General features: G+C 43.8%; 1 protein-coding gene across 2 annotated transcripts in view; it reads right to left on the reverse strand.

Annotated features, from left to right (window-relative positions):
* The window catches only part of DOCK11 (dedicator of cytokinesis 11), a 1,108,606-nt gene that overhangs the window by 782,027 nt on the left and 302,535 nt on the right, over nucleotides 1-24,044 (reverse strand). For both annotated transcript variants that reach the window (XM_069212535.1, XM_069212533.1), the window contains exon 10: nucleotides 22,725-22,808. In XM_069212535.1, coding sequence (XP_069068636.1) covers nucleotides 22,725-22,808 — 84 coding nt within the window. The remainder of the gene's footprint in view (nucleotides 1-22,724; nucleotides 22,809-24,044) is intronic.

A 24,044-nucleotide genomic window follows, 5' to 3' on the forward strand; every position in this document is an offset into this window, starting at 1 on the left:
ATGTACTTGAAAGGAGCAAACTATGGGTATAATGACTACTGGGAAAAAGTAGACAAGATATCATTGAGAAAAGAGCCTGCTTTAATTACCTAGTTGCCTAAAATGGAAGGCAAAAAGGATTTATAAGATGATAAAAAAGGGTTGACAAAGAGCTATCAAGAATTAACTTATTTAGAAGTACTGGCTGGTCTATAAATCCTAAACAGAACAAAAGACATCTAAACAACACTAACCTAATTAATAGAATAAGACACCAAAAGATTTTGATATTCAAGGCTCCAAAATATTGGTACTTCAAATTCATCTGAAAATATTGTTTGGATACCTACACCGCTGCATAAAAAAATCTCTTGAAACCAATATGAACACGAGAAAGGAAATGGGTGCCAATTGGGAACCATGTCGAGAGCAAACACTTATGGTTATCCAAGGAAAATCAACATTTAGATTCTTATGCCTACAATAAAAGCACAAAGAATTGAGAATCTCAGTAGGAACTTGAGGAATGTTATAGTCACAAAAGCTTCCACAATCAACCCCCAGGAAACACTAAGGTACAAGAATATGATGGTGAAGAGAAACGGTTTACTGGCAGTAGAATGTTTAGAATACTGCTCTATGAAACAAATGATTGGACACTGAAAGCACAACTTCCAGCCAGAGCCATATGTTTTTAAAGATATAAGTATTTTATTTACACATAGTACAGAAAGGCAATTCAAATTAGAGACACAATTAAAAAAACAAAAGTGAAGAGTACCCTTTGCCTCCATCACAATTATAGTACTATCCTATGTTTAATGCAAACCTCTAAAGAAGCATTTGCAAGTTTGTGGCTAAATTAGGAATCTCTGGGGTCTGAGGTCTTTTAACTATGGCATTCTTGCTCACCTACAAATCACGATCAGTGGGTAAGAGGTGATAGACAGAATGTTACAGTGTACCTCTAATTTCAGTAGCCCTGGGCACAGGGAAACATACTTAGTGGATGTGAACCTAGGTCACTAAGAATCCACAAAAATCACTGAAATATACAAGTACCCAAAATCTACCAGAAAATTGTCATGAAGATGAAAACATTTCTTCTTGAGTGCAGCCCTGCTTCCTTTCAGGTAAAGCAAGCAAAATGTTTCAAGTTAATAGGAGTTGGTGCCCAAAGACATCAAGAGGCCTGTCATCCATTTAATAATGCAGAACAATCACCACCTCAGACCATGAGTCAGAGAACTGTAAAGGCCGACAGGATGGTTCATATGGCTCTGGGGCACTACACAGCTAATGAGACACTACCTAAAGACTTAAGGGGAAAAGAGAAAAATTGTGTCCCTCTCAGGCTGGGAAGATATAGACATGAGCACACATGAAGTAAAAAATTATGTGAAGTGACTCCATTGGTCTTGACCCTCTAGTAACAAAGATGCCCTTCAGTTCATTTCGGGTTTACTGCCATGCAAGCTTGAGCATACAGATTTCAGTCCAGCAGGCCATGATTAAGCTACTTAGGTGGGTGTAGGGCTTTCCTTTTCCATGTTGAGCAGCATAGCTTCCTCTTATTCTACCGACAGGTCACCTCAAAAGGGCTTCTTCAAGAGTCCTAGGCCTACACCTGGCCTTTAGGAAAATAGTGACAGCGCTTTCCTGGCAAACATGTCTTCGGGTTGGTGCTTAGAGCTCCTTCTCATGGCCAGGTTAAGTTACTTGCTTAAAGGGACACTGATTGGTAGTCACGGCCATCTTCATGGTGAGAAGCTTACTGTTAGACGTGGCATCCTTGGTCTGTCTTTTTTGCCTCTGCATCTCATGTTTTGACTGTGTGCTGGACTCTGTTTGTGCTGTTTTTGTTACTCTGGGCCCTTTACCACTGCTGACAAGTGCTAAAGTGCAAATGTTCTCTGGATAAATTGTAAGTGTAATTGGCTTTTCTATGACTGTCATATTTGATTTACTAGAAAGTCCCTAGTAAAGTGCACTAGAGGTGCCCAGGGCCTGTAAATCAAATGCTACTAGTGGGCAAGCATCACTGATTTGCCACCCACATGAATAACCCTGTAAACATGGTTCTGACCTGACACTGCAGTGCCTGTTGTGCAGTTGTAACCTGCCAATTTGACCTGGCAAGTGTACCCACTTGCCTGGCCCAAATCTTCCCTTTTTATACATGTAAGGCACCCCTAAGGTAGGCCCTAGGTAGCCCCATGGGCAGGGTGCATTGTATGTTAAAGGTGGGACATGTACTGATTTGTTTTACATGTCCTAACAGTGAAATTCTGCCATATTCAGTTTTCACTGTTGCAAAGCCTATCTCTCTCTCACAGATTAACATGGGGGCTGCCTTTAAATAACATTAAACTGCTGTTTCTGTTTGGGAGCAGATAGAGATGTGGAATTTGGGGTCTCTGAACTCACAATTTAAAAATAATTTTTTGGGTAAAGTTGTTTTCAAATTGTCAGTTTGAAAATGTCCCTTTTAGAAAGTGTGCATTTTCTTGCCTAAACCATTCTATGACTCTGTCTGCTTGTGTATTCACTGTTTGGGTCAGACTGACAGTGGGGCTGTTTGTGAATCCCCACAAGACAGTGACACAAAGGGAGCTGAGGGAGGAGTGGTCACTTACAACTGAATGGGCTATGCCTGCTCTCACATAGTGCAGTCTCCAATGCCCTGGTGTGTGTCTGGGGCCAGGCCTGGGCAAGGCAGGATATTGTGAAAAACAGAGACTTTCCTTTGAAGTTTGCCTACTTCAATGGCAGAAAGGGGTATAAGTAGTGGACCCAAACCCCCAGATTTTCAGATTACTTCTGGATTCAAGAGGAACCTCTGCCAAGGAGAAGAGCTGAAATGCTGGAGGAGGAGTACTGCCCCTTTGCCTGTGACTGTGCTTTGCTGCGTTGGCCTGCAGTTGCTGCTTCTGCCTGAAGGAGGATGAAGACTGGACTTTGTGGTACATTCCTGCTTGTGAAGTGTCTCCAAGAGCTTGGACTGAGCTTGTCTCCTGTTTTGAAGTCTCAGGGCTACCAAAGGCTTTCTCTGCCAGCACCCGGACTCTCTGCTGAGACTCCTACCCTGCCAAGTAGTGCCCTATCCAGTCCCTGGGCCCTTGAAAGGTGAAGCTGGTAGAATAAAGAGTGAAATCCACACTCAGGAAGCCGTGCGGGTTAAACTTTTGACGCACCATCTGCAACACAGCTGTAAAAATGACCCGCCACCCGCCTCACAACTAAAATTGACGCACCACCTGCATCGAGGCTGGTAAGACAATGTATCACCTACATCCCAGCTGGAGAAACAACACAACATCCGCTTGCGGCTGTTGAAAATGACACAAACCGCTTGCAGTGCAGTTTTCCCATTACCGTGCAGCTAGATTTTGCACGCATCATCGCTGGGTGTCAAAATCAGCATGAACCTATGCCGACCTGAGGTGCCACATCTGGAAAACGACACGCGGCCTCACTTGCGAGTGAGAAAACAACTGATCGCTGACTTTTGTGAGGCATTATCACCCTTGCGGCTTTATTTTTTATGCAAACCAGGTACTTTGTATAACAACAACGTTTCCATTGTTTTCTATGGAGTAAGATTCTATTATTTTGAAAATTCATGACATTACATGTGTATGTTGGATTTTTGTTGTTTTAGATAAATATTGCCTATTTTTCTAAACTGGAGTGCTGTCCCTTTTAAAGTGTTTTCACCGTGTTACTGTGTGTCTTGGTACAAATACTTTACACATTGCCTTTGAGATAAGCCTGACTGCTTGTGCCAATCTACCAAGGGGGTGAGTAGGGGTTATCCAAGTGTGTCTCTCCTTTACCCTGACTAGATTGAGGGTCCCTGCTTGGACAGAGTGAAAACTGACTGCCAACCAGAGACCCCATTTCTAACACTTACCTTTTCTGCACCTCACTCTAAGCTAAAGACAAAAAGATCCCAAAATAGTTAGGCAGCCCTGTGCAAATATAGAATGTCATCACCACTGTTAGACCTGACAGCCTTAGATTGGTCACCCCTAACTTTTTGCCTGCCTCCCTCCACTTTTTGGACACTGTTTTTACTGGTTTTTATACTCTGCACACTTTACCACTGCTAACCAGGGCTAAAGTGCATATGTTCTCTCCCTTTAAACATGGTAACATTGGATCATACCCAATTGGACTATTTAATTTACTTATAAGTCCCTAGTAGAGTGCACTATATGTGCACAGGGCCTGTAGATTAGATGCTACTAGTGGGCCTGCAGCACTGATTGTGCCACCCACATAAGTAGCCCCTTAACCTTGTCTCCGGCCTGCCATTGCAAGGCCTGTGCATGCAGTTTCACTGCCAATTAGACATGGCATTTAAAAGTACTTGCCAAGCCTAAAACTCCCCTTTTTCTACATATAACACACCCCTAAGGTATGCCCTAGGTAACCCATAGGGCAGGGTGCTGTTTAGGCAAAAGGCAGGACATGTACCTATGTAGTTTGCATATCCTGGTAGTGTAAAACTCCTAAAATCGTTTTTACACTGCTGTGAGGCCTGCTCCCTTCATAGTCTAACATTGGGGCTGCCCTCATAGATTGTTTGAGTGGTAGCTGCTGACATGAAAGGAGTAGTGTTATTTAGCTGGTGATATGCACGAGCGCTTGTCTTGAGCCCAAGCGCTTGTCTTGAGCTCGAGGGGGCTCGTGTTCTTAATGGAATTGTGATTGGTTTTGAACAGGGGAGCGGTTGGAGCAGCTCTTTAATGCGACACCGCTCAAGTAGGTCGATTAAAGAGGAACTTCGTTGGATTTACAAGGAGTGTCCTTGTGGTTTATTTTTACAATAAGTAGGAAGGTCATATTTAGTATGTCCAGAATGGTGATATAAAATCCTGCTGACTGGTGAAGTTGAATTTAATATTACTATTTTAGAAATGCCACTTTTAGAAAGTGAGCATTTCTCTGAACTTAAATCTTTCTGTGCCTTACAATCCACGCCTGGCTGGGTTTAGTTGACAGCTCCTTGTGCATTCACTCAGACACACCCCAAACACAGGATACTCAGCCTCACTTCCACACATCCATTCCATTTTGAATGGGTCATCCTGGGCTGGGAGGGTGGAGGACCTGCTCTCACACAAAGGACTGCCACACCCCCTACTGGGACCCTGGCAGACAGGATTGACCTGAAAGGGGACCTGGTGCACTACTAAGCCACTCTTTGAAGTCTCCCCCACTTCAAAGGCACATTTGGGTATATAAACAGGGCCTCTGCCCCTTCCAACTCAGACACTTCCTGGAGAAGAAACTTGTAACCAGGACCTGCATCCTGCCAAGAAGAACTGCCTAGCTGCCTAAAGGACTCATCTGACTGCTTTCTGTGAAGGCCTGCTGCCTTGCTGTTGCCCTGCTGCCTTGCTGCTCTCTGGCTGAGGTGAAGAACTGTTCTCCAAGGGCTTGGATAGAGCTTGCCTCCTGTTCCCTGAAGTCTCAGGACCAAAAAGACTTCATCTCTTCAAGAAGGACTCCATGTGTGGCGAAATTCGATACACAGCCTGCCAGAAACAATGCACAGCCTGCACTGCAGTGAAAATTTCACCGCATGCCAAACCGGAATGACGCAGACCGACTTTGCAACGAAAAGATCGACGTAGCGCCAGCGTAGCGACCGGAAATTCGACGGGCGGCCGCCTGTATTGATGCATAGCCGAGCCGGAACAACGCAGCCCGACTTCCAGAGAGGAATCGATGCACCGCCTGCCGTGCAGTAGAAAATTTTACGCAACGCCCACCGGATCAACACAGCTTCTGTGACTTCGTCCTGCCAGCGCAAGAAATCCATGCACCGTCCCCGGGGCGTCTGAAAACCCTGCAACCCGAAGAGGATCCACAACCAAGCGTCGGAAATCGACACACAGCCGTCCCTGCGTGGAAACTAAACGAAACATCGCTGTGTGAGGCCTGAGAAATCGACGCACACCCCTTTGTTTCCGCGCTTCTCCTTCCTCTGCGGCCCTTTGCAGAGATTTTTCACGCGAACCAGGTACTTTGTGCTTGAAAGAGACTTTGTTTGCTTTTAAAAGACTTAAGACACTTTGGCCCTCATTCTGACCTTGGCGGTCTTTTCGCAAGACCGCCGAGTTACCGCCGCGGTGAAGACCGCCGACCGTGGCGGTATGCCACTGTGCGCATTCTGAACGCTGGGAGCGTTCCGCCGGAAAACCGCCAGCAGCCACACTGGCGGTCGGCGGGAAAGTGGAGACTGGTCAACCTCCACCGCCACGCCAGCAGAACACCGCCCACAGAATTACGACCCACATTTCTGTGTGGCGGTCTTCTGTTGGCGGTCTTCTATTGGCGGTCACCTCCCCATGGCTCCTGTCACCTCCCGGAGGACCAACGCACAAGGTAAGTTGATCGTCCGTGAGGGGAGGGGTTGGGGGGGTGTTGTGTGATGTGTGCGTGCATGGGGGTGTGCGTGTGAGTGTGTAGAGGGGGTGTGTGAGTGCGTGCATGCGGGCGGGGAGTGCTGCTGTGCCTATGGGCAATGTGTGTAGTTCGGCGGGTGCGCATGTCGGCATGTATGTGTGCGGGTATGTGTCCCCGTTGTGTATGTGTGTGTGTAGGGGGTGTGTATATGTGCATGTTGGGGGTGTGTGCATGTCGGGGTGCGTGTATGTGCATGTCGGGGTGGGGGTGGGGAGGGGGTTCGTACCACCTCTGGGGGGTGGCAGGGGGGTGGAGGGTGTGGGGGGAGGACTCGGGGGAGCAGTGGGGGGTGGGGGAGACCCCTATCAGTGCCAGGGAAGGAATTCCCTGGCCCCGATAGTGCCTACCGCCATGGTTCGCATGGCGGTTCCCGGACGCCAGAAACCGCGGCGGTAAGCAGGGTCATGATACCGTTGGCGGTCTTGGGTCGACCGCCGGACCGGAGTGCGCAGACTCCAGCCCGTCGGTCATGACCGCCGTGGCTGTCGGAGTGGGGAAGTGGCGGTCGGTCGCGGCGGTGACCGCCGCGGTCAGAATGCCATTTTTAATACCGCCGGTCTGTTCGCGGTCCGACCGCCGCCTCTCCGCCGACCGCCAAGGTCAGAATGAGGGCCTTTATATCACTTTTCAGTGCTATCTCCACATTTACTTGTTGCATCTTTGATCGTTTTGACCTGCTTTTATCCAGATAAATATTATATATTTTTCTAAACCCTGTGTGGTGTATTTTTGTGGTGCTATATGGTGGTATTTTATGATTTATTGCACAAATACTTTACACATTGCCTTCTAAGTTAAGCCTGACTGCTCAGTGGTAAGCTACCAGAGGGTGGGCAGAGGAGTTCCTGTGTATGTTTGATCTTACATCAGGGTACTGGCAGATCACCCTGACTGAGGGGCCAAAGAGAGATCCGCATTTTCCACACCTGATATCCATTACCAGTTCCGGGTGATGCCCTTTGGGTTGACAAATGCCCCCGCTATCTTCCAACGTTTGGTTAACGGGGTCCTAGCTGGCAAGGATGCCTAGTGCGCAGCCTACCCAGATGACATAGCTGTCTATAGATCCAGCTGGGAGGAACACCTGCTCCACCTCAAGGAGGTGTTTCAGGCTCTGCAACAGGCAGGCCTGACCATCAACGCTAGTAAGTGCCAGATTGGGCAGGGTTCCGTGGTGTACTTGGGACACCTAGTAGGTGGTGGCAAGGTGCAGCCACTTCAGGCCAAGATTGAAACTATCAAGGCCTGGCAACCATCTAGAACACAGACCAAAATAAGAGCCTTTTTAGGCCTCACTGGATACTACCGTAGATTTGTCAAGGGCTGCGATACCATTGTGTCACCCTTGACAGAACTCACTACCAAAAAGCAACCTAGGTTGGTGTATTGGACAGAGGCTTGTCAGAAAGCCTTCGATTCTCTGAAGGGAGCCATGGGCACGGCCCCTGTGCTCAAGGCCCCTGACTACTCCCGGGAATTTATTGTGCAGACAGATGCTTCAGAGCATGGCATAGGGGCTGTTCTAGCACAGCTAAATGAGGAGGGCTTAGGCCAATCAGTAGCCTTTATTAGCAGAAGGCTATTATCACGGGAACGGAGGTGGAGTGATATTGAGAGAGAAGCATTTGCTGTGGTTTGGGCACTAAAGAAGCTGAGGCCATACCTGTTTGGGACTCACTTCCGGGTTCAGACAGACCACAAGCCCCTCAGATGGCTCATGCAGATGAGGGGTGAGAATCCTAAACTCTTTTGGTGGTCCATTTCCGTACAGGGGATGGACTTCACGGTGGAGCATCACCCAGGGATTGACTATGCCAATGCTGAAGGTCTCTCCAGATACTTCTGCCTTAGCGATGAGAGCTCCCAGGAGGTTGGGTAGCTCTCCCCACTTTCAGCTGGGGGGGACACATGTTAGACCTGACAGCCTTAGGGTGACAAATGCAAAAAGAACAGTTGATGGACGGAATGTAGAACAAATCAAACATTCGCCCCAGTCACAGATCTGGGTTTAATCCATCAGTTTTTTTTGCTCACCATGCCATTCCAGTTTGGACCCAGCCATATGCAAATCAGTCTTGACCCTGTTCCTCATGGGTACAGTCCAGCCCGAACTGCCAGACCAGGTTCTCCCTGGACCAGAAACAAGCATCCTGGGACCGGTTTCAGGGTATCACCCCTCTTCAGCCAGGCTAGCTTGAATCTGGTAGCATAGTGAGCACCGGACCCACGTCTGGGCATACCCTTCCCACTTGGGGCGACAAATGCAAAAAGAACAGTTGATGGACGGAATGTAGAACAATTCAAACATTCACGCCCAGTCACAGATCTGGGTTTAATTCATCAGTTTTTATGCTCACCATGCCATTCCAGTTTGGACCCAGCCATATGCAAATCAGTCTTGACCCTGTTCCTCATGGGAACAGTCCAGCCCGAACTGCCAGACCAGGTCCTCCCTAGACCAGAAACAAGCATCCTGGGACTGGTTTCGGGGTATCAGCCATAACTTTTTGCCTGCCTCCCTCCACCTTTTGGACACTGTTTTTGCTGGTTTTTAGACTCTGCACACTTTACCACTGCTAACCAGGGCTACAGTGCATATGCCCTCTCCCTTTAAACATGGTAACATTGGATCTTACCTAATTGGACTATTTAATTTACTTATAAGTCCCTAGTAGAGTGCACTATATGTGCACAGGGCCTGTAGATTAGATGCTACTAGTGGGTCTGCAGCACTGATTGTGCCACCCACATAAGTAGCCCCTTAAACTTGTCTCAGGCCTGCCATTGCAAGGCCTGTATGTGCAGTTTCACTGCCAATTCGACTTGACATTTAAAAGTACTTCCCAAGCCTAAAACTCCCCTTTTTCTACATATAAGACACCCCTAAGGTATGCCCTAGATAACCCATACGGCAGGGTGCTATGAAGGCAAAAGGCAGGACATGTACCTATGTAGTTTACGTGTCATGGTAGTGTAAAACTCCTAAATTAGTTTTTATGCTGCTGTGAGGCCTGCTCCCTTCATAGGCTAACATTGGGGCTGCTTTCATACATTGTTTGAGTGGTAGCTGCTGATATGAAAGGAGTAGGAAGGTCATATTTAGTATGTCCAGAATGGTGATATAAAATCCTGCTGACTGGTGAAGTTGGATTTAATATTACTATTTTAGAAATTCCACTTTTAGAAAGTGAGCATTTCGCTGCACTTAAATCTTTCTTTGCCTTACAATCCACGTCTGGCTGGGTTTAGTTGACAGCTCCTTGTGCATTCACTCAGACACACCCCAAACACAGGATACTCAGCCTCACTTCCATATATCTGCATTCTGAATGGGTCTTTCTCGGCTGGGAGGGTGGAAGGCTTGCTCTCTCACAAAGGACTGCCACACCCCCTACTGGGACCCTGGCAGACAGGATTGAACTGAAAGGGGACCTGTTGCACTTCTAAGCCACTCTTTGAAGTCTCCCCCAATTCAAAGGCACATTTGGGTATATAAACAGGGCCTCTGCCCCTTCCAACTCAGACACTTCCTGGAGAAGAAACTTGTAACCAGAACCTGCATCCTGCCAAGAAGAACTGCCTGGCTGCCCAAAGGACTCACCTGACCGCTTTCTGTGAAGGACTGCTGCCTTGTTGTTGCCCTGTTGCCTTGCTGCTCTCTGGCTGAGGTGATGAAGTGCTCTCTAAGGGCTTGGATAGAGCTTGCTTCCTGTTCCCTGAAGTCGCAGGAAGAAAAAGACTTCATCTCTTTAAGAAGGACTCCTTGTGCAGTGAAATTAGACACACAGCCTGCCAGAAACGACGCACAGCCTGCACTGCGGTGAAAATGTCACTGCACGCCAAACCGGAATGACGCAGACCGACTTTGCAACGAGAAGATCGACGCAGCGCAAGTGCAGTGACCGGAAATTTGAAGCACGGCCCACTGGATCGAAGCATAGCTGAGCCGGAACAACGCAGCCCGACTTCCAGAGAGGAATCGACGCAGCGCCTGCCGTGTGGTAGAAAATTTGACGCAACACCCACGGATCAACGCAGCTCCTGTGACTTCATCCTGCCAGCACAGGAAATCCACGCACCATCCCCGGGGTGCTTGAAAACCCCACAACCTGAAGAAGATCCACGACCGAGTGCCGGAAATTGATGCACAGCCGTCCCTGCATGGAAATTAAATGACGCATCGGCGTGTGGGGCCCGAGAAATTGATGCACACCCCATTGTTTCCATGCTTCTCCTCCTCTGCGTCCCTTTGAGGAGATTTTTCATGCGAACCCAGTACTTTGTGATTTAAAGAGACTTTGTTTGCTTTCAAAAGACTTAAGACACTTTATATAACTTTTCAGTGATATCTCTACATTTACTTATTGCATCTTTGATCGTTTTGACCTGCATTTATCCAGATAAATATTATATATTTTTATAAACCCTGTGTGGTGTTTTTTTGTGGTGCTATATGGTGGTATTGTATGATTTGTTGCACAAATACTTTACACATTGCCTTCTAAGTTAAGCCTGATTGCTCAGTGCCAAGCTACCAGAGGGTGGACACAGGACAATTTGAATTGTGTGTGACTTACCCTGACTAGACTGGGGGTCCTTGCTTGGACAGCGGGTAACCTGACTGCCAACCAGAGACCCCATTTCTAACAACCACAATAAGGATGTGTTTTTCTGTTGAGATAATGCACATTTAGATATTTCAGTGACATATTTTCTATGGGAACTCTAAGGATTGGTTTGCTGGGTCAGAGAATAAGAGATTAATATTATCCCCTACCAAGAATAGTCTTGACACAGTGGTGCAGCAAATATGATTTATTTACTTATGTAGGTACAGGACTAAAGTAGTTATGTAAGCAATTCTAAATGTAATTAAAGGTATATCATCTTCATTTTAACAGAAATCACTTATCTTTTCATTAACCTGTGACAATCGTCCACATGTTATGAAATAAAACTCACCTCTACCTTGTCTGCTTTCTGCCAAGAATTACAAACAAGCCTGGGCAGAAGTCCCTGACCTTTAGAGTTGTGTGGAGCAGGTTTGTGCTGAAATCGTTCATTCGTGGAGGGTGTCACATAGGTGCTCAGAGACTTAACCCTTCAATTAGATGAAGACATTCTCCCCACTGAATGTTCTGTCCTGATGTTTACTATGATTTGGACAATATATCTATATACACAACAATCCTATTGGGTTGATGTGATTAAAATCTTTATGATTATCAGATGCAGACCACAGAGAGCCTGCAAGATCCAACTATAAGAATTAAAAAGCTGGAAACCTTTTAGTGATGGACAACATATGGGCACATCATTGTGCACAGGTTACAAATTGTTCACAAGATTAATAAAATGTGTTCATAGGGAACTGATTGCTGATCACTGGTTGCAAGCCAGGTATGGATTTCTAGATAGACAATAAAAATGTTTACATATGAATGTTTGCAAGTTATTTCTTAGGGGCCAGTTTTGGCCTTTTTTATAATTTGGATGGCAAAGATCTAAAGCCACTCACGTCGGACATAAGGGATAAATGTATTAAGCAATTGCACGTTCAAAAAGTTTCCAATTCAGCGTTAATGACTGTAAAAATGCTTCTTCAGATCTTCTAAACTCAGTTTGGGAGTCAGAAACCTTTTTCCAATTCCTAAAATGAGATAGCAAAAAGATACCTATTTATTGTCGGGAAGGGTCATGTTGTAGGTGCCCCTTTCAAATATCGAATCAGTATTTTATGTGTCAGTGTTCTGCAATCAAAATCTGGTTGCAAATTTTTTATAATTTACATAGACCTCAAAGGAGGTGGTAACCCATTCACATAATGGAAGGGGTGCCCTTGGAACCCCTCTCCATCGTAAATGTTTTAAAAAGTTTGTTGAAGAGTAGGCAGTGGTCGGGGGCACACCTGCAGATTCTTAAACAAACTTTGAATGGAAAGAAAGCTTTTCTTTTTAAATGAGGTCCAGTTTCCTTTAAGGAAAATGGGCTACTTCGAAAAAAAGTTTGCTTTATTTAAAAAGCAATTACAGCCATGGTGGTCTGCTGACTCCAATCATAACGAGTTGCACTTTTTGACCTACCTCATTAATATTAATACAGTAAGTCAGATTGTGACCCACTTTGGATTTTTAAGAACCAACCTATTAGAGTTTAGGTTGGTTCTTAAAAACCTTTAATGGTTTCAAATATACTGATCACAATTTGCGAGCAGTATGTTGCATCCAGATATTTGCACAACGTGCCTTAAGTTCTTTATTTCAGATTGGCCCTTATGTTACAACCACAACCTGAGAATAACTGTTAAGGCTCCATCATTCCTTCAACTGCTCTCTCCTGCCAGGCACCACCCATTGCAGAGAGTCCAACATTCCATGCATCATCAAATTCTCATGACGCCACACTCAGCATTCTTCAGCAAACATCCTCAGCCCATGCATCACTAATACAAAATGTCACATGACCCTATTTCCTTACACACAAGACAACACAGACATGCCGTATCACTACACTATTACCTTATCTTATACACATGCCCACACAATCATGAACATCACTGCTTCACCTCCTTTCCTTACAAACAGTACAGATGTCAAACAGCTGCAACAATCATTGAGAAACAAGTACAACTCACATATTCTCCCTTTACAAAGCAACACACAAATACTCACCAGGACAGTCTACTAAGACACAGTTTCACAACACATAAAGGTTCCAACCAGCAGTACACTTCACCCGACAGCTAATCACACAATCTGACTCAACCACTATGAGTAAGAGCCAGGCATAAGAAATCACCTAAAGCTGCATTCAGCACCATATCCCTTGAAAGCTCCCATACATGACGGGAACAGGCTCCAGTATGTGTAGCCTGTAAGAAAGTGCAGCTTACTACTCCCTACACCAATGCCCTCTGAAGCCAAGTCCTAACCCCACCTTCATACACAATGACTGACACCAGTACACACAAGCTGAAACGGTCAACAGGGGAACCATCAATGTACTCTGCCTTCAGTACCATGTACCTGTCAAATCCTACAATTCTTACAAAATGACAACTGGTCCCAGAGCAAAATTATGTGACACAATTACACAAATAACATCTCAAACTGATGTACTTTGCCTTTGCTATGACACACTACTTGAAATTCCACTTGCGTACAAATTGATGAATCGGTCCAGAGTACACACACAAGTGCAGCCTCTGACGTCAAGCCACAACACCAAAGGACACAACACTTCCCCATGTTCCCTCTCCAAACAGGGCACTTCTTGTCCCTATCTTTGCAATACCAGAACACATACTCCCTTCAACAGGGTACTCCTCTTACCCACCTTTGTAAAACTAGGACATTACACTTCTGCTACCTCCTGTTTTGCTGACTTCATTTTTGCTGGGCTTAGGATTCTGCTCACTTTACTACTGCTAACAAGTGCTAATGCACTTGTGCTCTTTCCCTAAATCATGGTAACATAGGCTTATCCCCAGTAGGCATATCTGATTTACTTATAAGTCCCTAGTAAAGTGCACTACATGTGCCCGGGACCTGTAAATTATATGTTAATAGTAGACCTGCAGCACTGATTGTGCCACCCCCTTAAGTATCTCTTTAGACATGACTCAGGTCTGCCACTGCAAAGCCAGTGCATGACGGTTTGTGCTGCCTTGTCGACCTGGCAAAATACCTTTGTTGCCAGGTCTAAACCTTCCTTTTTAATACATATGTCACCTCTAACATAGGCCCTAAGCGGCCCCAAGGGCAGGGTACAGTGTATTTAAAACGTAGGCCATCTATCTTTTAGTTTGACATGTCCTGGTAGTAAACAACTCTCAAATTCGTTTTCACTACGTCAAGACCTATCTCTCCCATATGTTAACTTTGGGATTACCTTATTACATTTTATAAGTGTATTTCACAATCTGGAAGAGATACTTTTTTTGAGCTTGGTGTCTCTGGAATCACAATTTAAAATCACAACTTATGGTGGAGTCGACTTTAAATTGCAAGTCTGAAAATGCCACTTTTACAAAGTTAGTATTGTCTTCACCTAGCCAGCTTCCTGTCTCTGATCACATGTCTGGTGTGGGAGACAGCTGGGCTTTGTGTATTCCTCCTAGACAGCCACACATAAAGGGAGATTAGGTGTGATTTGATGGGCCCTGATAGGCCATTCCTTGGCAGGATGGGAGGGAGGAGCTGGACACAACCTCATTTACAATAAATAGGCTTTGTCCTGTCCACACACAAATGACTGCATACCCCGGTGTAGTGAGTATGCACCTTTTTGAAGTCTCCCCACTTTAAAGGTACAAATGGGTATAAGTATTGGACCTTTGACTCCGCTCAGTACACTTCTGGACCTGTGGATACTCTGCCAGGAAGACGGACGTCTGTGCTGCTAAAAGGAATGCCACTCTTTTGGACTGCTACGTTGCTGGATTCCAGCTTTGATGTGCTGACCTGCTGATGCTGCCCTTTAGCCTGGGAGTGAAAAGGACTGGACCTACATCTTTCCAACTCACAAGCTACAGTGACTCAAGCTTACTGGTCTCCTGATTGGAATCTCATGGACATAAAAGACATCCAACCAATACAAATCTATACCTGGACTCTGCCATCTGTGAGTCTGCCCTGCCCAATGATGGCACTCCTGTTCTGAACCCTTGGAAATGGGCCTAAGGTGTTTGCTGCAGATGAAATGACACATTGCCACTGCTGCACCGATCAGAACCAGCATATCGCCTGTTGCATGGATCGACACTGGTGCATCAGCCCCATTGCGTGGATTGGAGTAAACACATCACCTCTGCAGTGGGGATCAGCCCGACGCATCGCCTCTGGAACCACTGCATCTTGAACCTGATGCATTGCTGCTGTTGCGTGAAGAAAATCAATGCATGTCCGTTACTGTCAGGGGGCCGACACATTGCATCAGCCTGCTCCCTGCACCTTCAACATTGACACAACCAGGATTAAGGTACGATGGTTCAGTGGGCTAAAAAATTATAACCCCTTAAGACAAATTACCCCTCTTCCACACCTTGGCAGCACTAGGGTTCAACCCTTCTCCAAACACTTGCACAGTATAACCGTCTGTAATCTCTGTTGCCAACCTCTGTACTCAACTTCCCCACCATCGCACACCAGTACAAAGGCATCTAGTTATCCCAAAACAACACACAGATAGTTATTCTCCCGAATAGTTTAACAGTCAGACACAGTCACAATACACAAGACCAATATGTACTTCCACAACCCAACATGCAGGAGGGCACTGTTTTTCCTTTGCTATACTTTCATGCAAAACAGAATGAAACAAACACTTCATGCATCATGAAAACACAGAAAATCCCTAATACATGCAAACTTAAGCAAGAATGCAGTCCCCACAAATGCATGGGACTAGCCTTATGCATTTACAGTTCTCAATGCCTGGAGTTCTCCAAATGTAAAAAGACTAAACTACAGCAACATAAGGGTCTAAAATGAAATAAAGGACTTAACTTCCACTTAAGTGGCTTCAGCCTCTTGTACAAAAACCAAACCCTCCCACTACAACATTTTGGGGATGATGTGTTAAATAGAACCTGCACGGAGATGCAGCAGGACCTAAACAGCAGTTGGAGGGAGGATGGACCCAAACCAAGAGCTATCAGGCTGTGGCTGTAGCATGAATTAACTTGCCTCCTATCTGAGTGTCTCCATGTGTTGTGTGAAGACCCCACCCTCCAACTACAGAAGTCTCTACCTTGGAAGCCATAAGTGGAGGGCCAGGGCTCATCTATAGATCATTTAGGGAGCCCTGCAGACATTTGTTGGTATCTGAGCACAAAATACCTGAACACAAGGACATGTGCCAGCCACATGTTCTAGTAGCTTACTGACAGGAACATATCTGGGAGCTGGAAATATGTGTGAAATCCAGTGGTCTTACAGCTTGGAACTTGTTGGTGAGCATCCCCTCTATTGGCAGGTTAGATGATAATAAATCAGAAGCAACCTGTTGCCTGAACAAGCAGGCTGTTGACTGCAATGTTAAATGAGTGGGAGTCTATACTAAATGAATTCTGTTATTGTTATCAGAGTAATTAATGTTTCAATAAATCTAAACATTACTGAAAATATTTGCATTCATGAACACAGAAGCATATACCTTCAGTCCATGTTATGTACCTATCTAGTTCAGAGAGGCATCTCATAACACCAATATCACATGGCTAGGAAGGGACAGGGCAGAAAGAACAAAACCATGATGCAATTTCTTCCCTAACCCAAGGAAACTATTTTCCCATGCTTTCTTGCTGGAAGAACAGCAGAGAGGGCTAGAAACAAATTATTGAGGTATGTGTATTGGGAGCCAGAGACCAGAATCCCTGAGCAAAGGAACTTTTTATTGTAAGCAACTCGGTGTACACCAGAAAGAAGAGAGGAAGCTAAGTGCTGTTACAGGGCAGAATATGGATGTTTCCTCATACACCAGACATCTGTTTTGCAGCATGCCAGTTTTCATGTCCACTGGCTGAACATTGAAGACCAGTCACGCTATATTAAAAAAAAAAAAACATAGCTCATCCTGGAAACAATCTGCCACTCATACAACATAAGTATAACATTCCACATGTCCACAGGATCTCATACATGCATTCATGGATACACACTGAATACATATACTGGTGAATGGAGTGATTGGGCACTCAATATACTTTATAAGAAAAGGTTAGTAGGCACTGCTTCTCCCCACACAAATGTCATATGCAAAACGTCCTGCACCCCTGCCCTAGAATGATTTAGACAGCCAAAGTGGTGAGTAAAATGCTTGAATCAATCTCAGCCACTTCCAATCATTCTGGGATATATTCTAGTGCATTATTTTGTGGCTCATCTATGAAATTACAGACAGGACCCAGCATAGGTGTCAATATCCTGCGATCCTGCCATTGGGTGGCACTACATGAGGACTTTCTGTATGTCTGCAGCCCTCATGAATAATAGTTTGGAACCTGTGCTGAACATCAGTATTTAAAATCTCATTATCAGATCCACTCTAGATTCCATTCAAGGGTTTACTTATCAACCACTAATGCATTATGGTACTTGCATGAGCGCTGGAGAGGAGACTTTGGGTGAATCTTATTATATTTTGAACTCTAGCTTACCACTTGCAGCATGCTCATGTGCTCCCTTACATGAATCCCTTCCATATTAGGAAATAAGATCAGATCCATGTTCCACTCCAGATTTTCGTTATGCCCACAGGTTGCTTCCTGGAACCTCTGTGCACTCCTTCAGGTAGACAGCTAGAGGCGGGGCCTTGACTGCTCTCACCTGCTCTCATCTGCACTGTGCTGTAGCCTGCTCACAACTGCTCTGAATTCCAATTACTCTTTGTAGCTGTGAGCTGGGAGGAGGGATTTAAGTCTGGCCTCTGTTTTCATACCTTGTGTTTCAACAGCTGTTGTTGCTGGATGCTCCAGCTTGCTTCTCCAGTTGCCTCCACACCTAAAGCCTTGAAATCTTGTGAGAAGTTCCTGATTTCTGCTACTGCTGATTGCAGTGTCCTGTTTTCTTGTGACTACCCTGAGCAGCATTGTGTTTATGTGCTTTCCTTGTTTCCCAGTCTTGCTTTCCTTTCTATCATAATTTCCTGATTTCTCTGTTTTCCCTGTTAGGCCTCCAACCACATATTTGCTGAGTTGGCAGTGGTTCCCTTTATTTCTTTATTCTGAATTTCTGTCCTGTTCTTGTTTGAATTCCTGTGCTTATCTCATGTACCAACAGAGCATAACTTGTCCAGTGCCTCATGGCTACATTCTCGAGTTTCTTGCTCTGAATCCTAGTTCCATTTTCCCTGTACCAATGAGGCATTCTTGTTCCAGTGCTGAGTACAGCCTTGAGTTCCTTGCTCTGAGTCCCAGTTCCAGTTTCCATATACAGCAGTGCATTATTTATTCCGTTGCTTGTTAAGTACATCCTTGAGATCCTTGCTCTCAATCCTAGTTACACTGCATCAGTACCAAGGAGCCATTTCTTGTTCCAGTGCCTGTTTGGTACAGTCTCGAGTCCCTTGGTTTGAATCCTAGTTCTGGTTCTGGTTCCCTGTACCAATAGGGCATTACATGTTCCAGTGCCTTTTGGATACAGTCAATCCTTCATTTCTGTATTCCTGCTCTTTATTTATGAAGCCCTATACTCCTTGTCCTGGTTTTCTCCTTGTGTGATTGCTGTCTTGTCTGTCCTCTATTCTGGGTAATTCCACTCTGGTTTTCTACAGTGTGACCTATGGCTTGGTCTCCATTCCGACCAGGTAAGAGCATGACTTCTGTTGTTGATCCCAGGTCCTTTGGGGTCTTACTCAGTGTTGTTGTCAGTCTTGGTCCATCTTGCACTTGGTCTCTATCTAGCCTATCTCACTATGACTTTGCTGTATGACTGTTGTTAAGAGTAATCTGCTGGTGTCAGTCTAAAGGGCTTTCTCCGAGCTACCAAGAGACCTCTTGTTCATATACCAGTACACCCCTTGCTTTGATCATGCTTTGCTCTTGTCTATCTCCTGTTCTGTGTTGTTTAGTGGCCTCAGTTATACCTTGAGTAGCCTGATATTCCCTTATCTTTCCTCCTTGCTGAGTGTTACCTTTGGAAACACTCATAGGCTACTCTAGACTGGAATGTTTCAAAATTACATTTTCAAGACCAACAGGGATAACATCACATAACTGGGCATAGAAAGCCAAAGAGTGGCAGGGGTAGGTGCATAGCTTTTTTGTCATACAAGGACTTTCATACCTCTTTAGGAGAAGACATACACAGATGTCCCATGTCCATGACACTCCCTGTCACATGAAGGGGGAAATCTTTGAGAAGGGAGGTCAGCATTCCTATTTGACATCCTTGCCTTGTGGTCTATGTGGTGTTCCAGTCTTTGCTGATCAATCAGCAACTGTAAAAGCTTAAGGTTCACATCCTTCACTGCAGTGAGATACCTAAAGGTATTATGATCCATCTTTTTGTGATGAGACAATGATGAAGCACACATTGTGAACATTAACTTGTTTCTGCACTCCTGGAAACTGTCTGTGATTGATGAGGACAACTGGATGCTCCCTTGCGTTCTGTAATGAAAATATATGTATTTGACCACTGACTTCGTGTTGCACCATTTTGCATATTAGTTGTTCAGTGTTCACAAGTTGCAGACTATATTTTGTATTCAGTTTAGCTGCCTATTGGCTTTATCGTGATGTTAGATATTGCAGTTGAGACATTGCAGTTGAGCTGTGTTTTTCCACAGGGTAAACTAAGCTTGTGTTTTTCGTATTCCTTTCTCACCGAACACGAACAGTTAGTCAGTTAGCATGTTTTCTTCAGTGCAGGGAACAGTTCGGCCTTGGGAAGAGAGCCTTGGAAGGTTGGCCACTGTCAACGTTTCTCTTACATCTCTGACCTACAGTAGCCAGCATGTTTGAATATTTCCATCTGGGGAGGTCTACTAGAAGGCTCTTTCTATGGTTGTTTAAGCTATAAAAAGGTGTCCCTCCTCATTAGTGAGGGAATTTCTAAGACCTCGGTCAGGATTGGACTTCAAATGCCTGACACTTGTCCCGTGAGGGTGGATATCTCTTTCTCGCAGTTGAATGGTGTCATCTTCTTGTTGGCATGAGACAGATGAAGAGCTTGGAAGGCCCTACGGTGATGAATTTTTACTTTATTCTTTGCTTTGCAAATATGCTATAATATAATCACATATATTTGCTGTGTACATTCCATCATTGTGGTATATTTTCCTTTCGTTGCTGTGGCTATTTTTAAACATGTGCTCTCGACCTACTAATCTCCTTCATTTTTTAGGAACCTCATGGTGACATAATAATAAATGTCTTCTTTAAACTAAGAAGATTTTTGTCAGCTTGGTCATTAGTGAAAGCAAAACACCTCCTCATTGATTTGGATCAGAATTCTCACCAAGGAATGCCCACTCCATGCCCCTGTGAGATTTTCTTACACCTAAAATTATACCATAGTGGTGTTGTTTTGCTTTAGTAAATCACTTTGTGACTCTGTAAATACATATTTGTGACATCGATACTTGAATTTACACCTGCAAAATAAGAAATCTGTAAACCTCTATTCAACCTAGGTGGATTCTGCCTTTGAAATGCGGCCTCAAAGCTACCACAGTGTAACATTACTGTAAATTAGCATTACTGGCAAGGGCAAAATTCTATTCCTGATTCACAGAGGGAGCGAATCACAAAGTTATGTCCACACCTACATTGTATCCTAGGTGCACAAATAGCATAATTAGAAGTGTGGGGTTTGGGAGCTGCAGAGTAGAAACACCTGGAAAAGGTGGTGAATAATGACAGATGGTGGTGAACAATGAAAAATACATAGGTTTGTGGTTTATCATAAATTGTTTGCAATCTGGAAATGTATTCCAGTCAAAGGTAAGAGTGAATCTAATGAAGTTCAGCAATCCATAGAAGTGCAGATGAAGGCTTTACTCCAGAGGTGAAAATATTAAGAGGTGAAAATGGCTTCCACATGGGCAAGCAAGAAAAAAGTTAAATAGTACAAATGTATGGGCACATTACATTTTCTTATGTGAAAATTTAGATATGCTATATTTAGGAATGTAAACGTGTGAGTATTCATAGAAAACTGTGACCATCAAGAATTTGAGGACCACATATTGAATTTCAAGGTAGGCAGAGCTTTGTTACAAAAGAAGAAATAACCATTATGAGGAAAATTTGCAACATTTGCAGCGTCAATGTAAATCAACCTAGAATCAGAAATTGTGCATTTGGGTATAAACTGATTTAGGATGGTGAAATTGTACATGTAAGAAAATCCACTGATGGGGTGTGTGGTCATTCAGATACTTTTATCAACCTGAAGATCATACATTTACTCTTACAAATGGCTGAGTAAATCCGTGTTCAGTGTGATATGGGGAAAACACTTGCAAAATTGGTGGACCTGTAGAGAAAGGTGTTTGTCAATGGTCAAAAATAGTTTCCTCTTGGAAAAACAAACAAAACTGTTAAACAGTGAGATGCACCAATGCATTGTCTTTTGGAGTGTAGAAATGTAAACCTCCTACAGATGTAGGGTCCATATGTACAAAAGGAATTAGCATTTGTTAACGGGACAAATTGCGATTTTGGCCCATTTAAGAAATGCAAAACACACTTTCCAAATGTACTAAAGGGCTAAGGGGTATCGCAAACCGCCAATCCTACCCAGTAGAAATTGCATTTTGCGAGTACCAAAATAGGAAATCACAAATTGGGATTTCCTATTTGTGATTTCCTAACCACTGGTACAAAGCATTTCTTAAATGTGAAAGGGGCATTTTAGAAATGCTATAACCATCGGATCTAATCCAATGGTAAGGAGGTACAATTTTTTCAGTTTTTATAGTGCCAAGTAGAACCTCACTCGCCTCAATGGCTTAGGAGCGCTCTACATGAGCTCCACTTTCTAGGTAAGTATGTTAATTGAGGGCTTAGGCCCATAGGTACAAATTGTTTAGCATTTCTAAAATTATGATTTTCCAATAGGAATCGCTACTAGGAAATCGCAATTTTCTTACATTCTGTTTTGCATTTCATAAATAGCAATTTCTTAGGATTCACTATATAGGAAATGCAAATGAATTTTCTATACATATGGGCCTAGATGTGTAAATATTTACACATTAATATTTGTGAAAGTATGAGATGTTTGCAGCTTTTCAGAAATATACTGGGTAGTCTTTATGAATTCCAAGAAGGTGAGAAATGTGCTTCTCACACAGTAAGCCTTAGAAGCAAATCTCTGACCTTGCTGGTAATCCATTTGTGAAGAGCGCCTATCATCATTCCAGAGATTCTCAAATCCCATAAACCAGATGCTACGCATTTCCCGGTCAGACGCAACCTTTTGAGTGCATCTTTTAGGATATGACCTTATTAGGCAACTGATTACAGAATGTTAAACTGGGGGTTTCAAACTGGTCTAAAACAGAAAAGATTGTTCCATGAGGGTGAGGTGGTAGTGGCAATAATACTCTAGTGATCATGATCTAATTGGCAAACACCTCTACATTTTCGAAACACCTGTAAAGACATGCTTCTCCTGGCAGGCACACTGCTTGTGACATGTCATTATCCTACTCCATGTTTATGTACACATTCCTTGTGCCCAGAAGAGGCAGAGAACAAAACCCAATGTACAAATTCAATATTAGCAATAACAATTGTTCAGGACAAAAGTAGAGCTTACCTGGACATCCAAATCAAACGAAAATAGTTTTTGTCTGCCTTCGCTTCTGCTTAGTTTATTCATCTGTTCCGTTTCTCTCCCATACTGAAAAATAAATTTAAAATTATGGTTCTAGACATCATAGCTATGACTGTGAAATGGAAGATGCGTTTGATTTAGATAACATAATATGCAGAGTGCCTCAGGGAGAATTCTTTGAGCTTGTCCTTCTAATGTATATTTAGAACCCTTCTTTTTTTACATATTTTGGCATTGAAGGTACACCAAATTATGACAGAATAATTGTGAACCATCATTATTCTCCGTGAGCCACCAGATGCACTTCAAAGCACTCCATATCATCCACCCAACATGCCATCGTTCAGAGCACTATTATTTACCATATGGATTTTACCCGCTGTAATCCATTGGGGACTAGTGTATATTATGCCAAAAAACAATTGATTGTGATCCCCCAAGTATATTTAACATGTACACTTCCCCTGCTATAATCCATTGAAGATTTGCAAATGCCCAAAAAATAAATGATTGTGATCCACTGTATATATTTAACATATTCATTTTCCCCGATATAATCCATAGAGAATTTGTGGATATGATGGCAAAAAAAAATATTGTGATGCCTTATGTACATAGAGTAAAAGGTATAAGTGAAAGGAGATGGTGGGGTAACAAGGGTGCATTGTCCTTCAGGTAAGCAATAAGGGCCTTTCTTCTTCAGGAGCCATCGCCTCCACATCACAAACATACAATTAAACATTATAAACGCTGCAAATTTCACAGATTAAGAAGACTGACTGAAGTGTCTACAAGATGCAGTAAAGAAGGTCCGCAATGGCAGATGTTTCGAAATTGTTTTTAATTTTAATCCTTTCAGCAAAATGTTGGGTATATCGCAAATTACATACTTGATCTTTGTTTTCCACATAGGCATGTCTAACCTTTTTCAAGTAGAGCTGTTTATGTAATTGCAACGTATTCACAGCAGACACATTAAATACTTATTGATATCACAACAATAAAGACATCTTGATTACAGGGATGTGTTGAGGCTGCATATGAATACTTTGACCTAGCTGGTAGTTCTTAAAGGCACATAAAAATAGGTGAAGTACAAATATGATAATGCAGTGATTGTAAGGCAGACATAAAGGCATGGAGTCAAGTAGTCCTGCAAAGTGGGAGTTAAAGTAGTATTCTGCATAGTGAAAATGTTTTATTCTCACCTTTGGGCAAGGGACATCAGTAAGAGTTGTTTATACGTATATGTCTAGGGTCTGACTTTACATTATCCAGTATCCACAAGTCAGATAGATGTAA

Source organism: Pleurodeles waltl, chromosome 2_1 (genome assembly GCF_031143425.1).
Source record: "Pleurodeles waltl isolate 20211129_DDA chromosome 2_1, aPleWal1.hap1.20221129, whole genome shotgun sequence".
Taxonomy (NCBI): Eukaryota; Metazoa; Chordata; class Amphibia; order Caudata; family Salamandridae; genus Pleurodeles; species Pleurodeles waltl.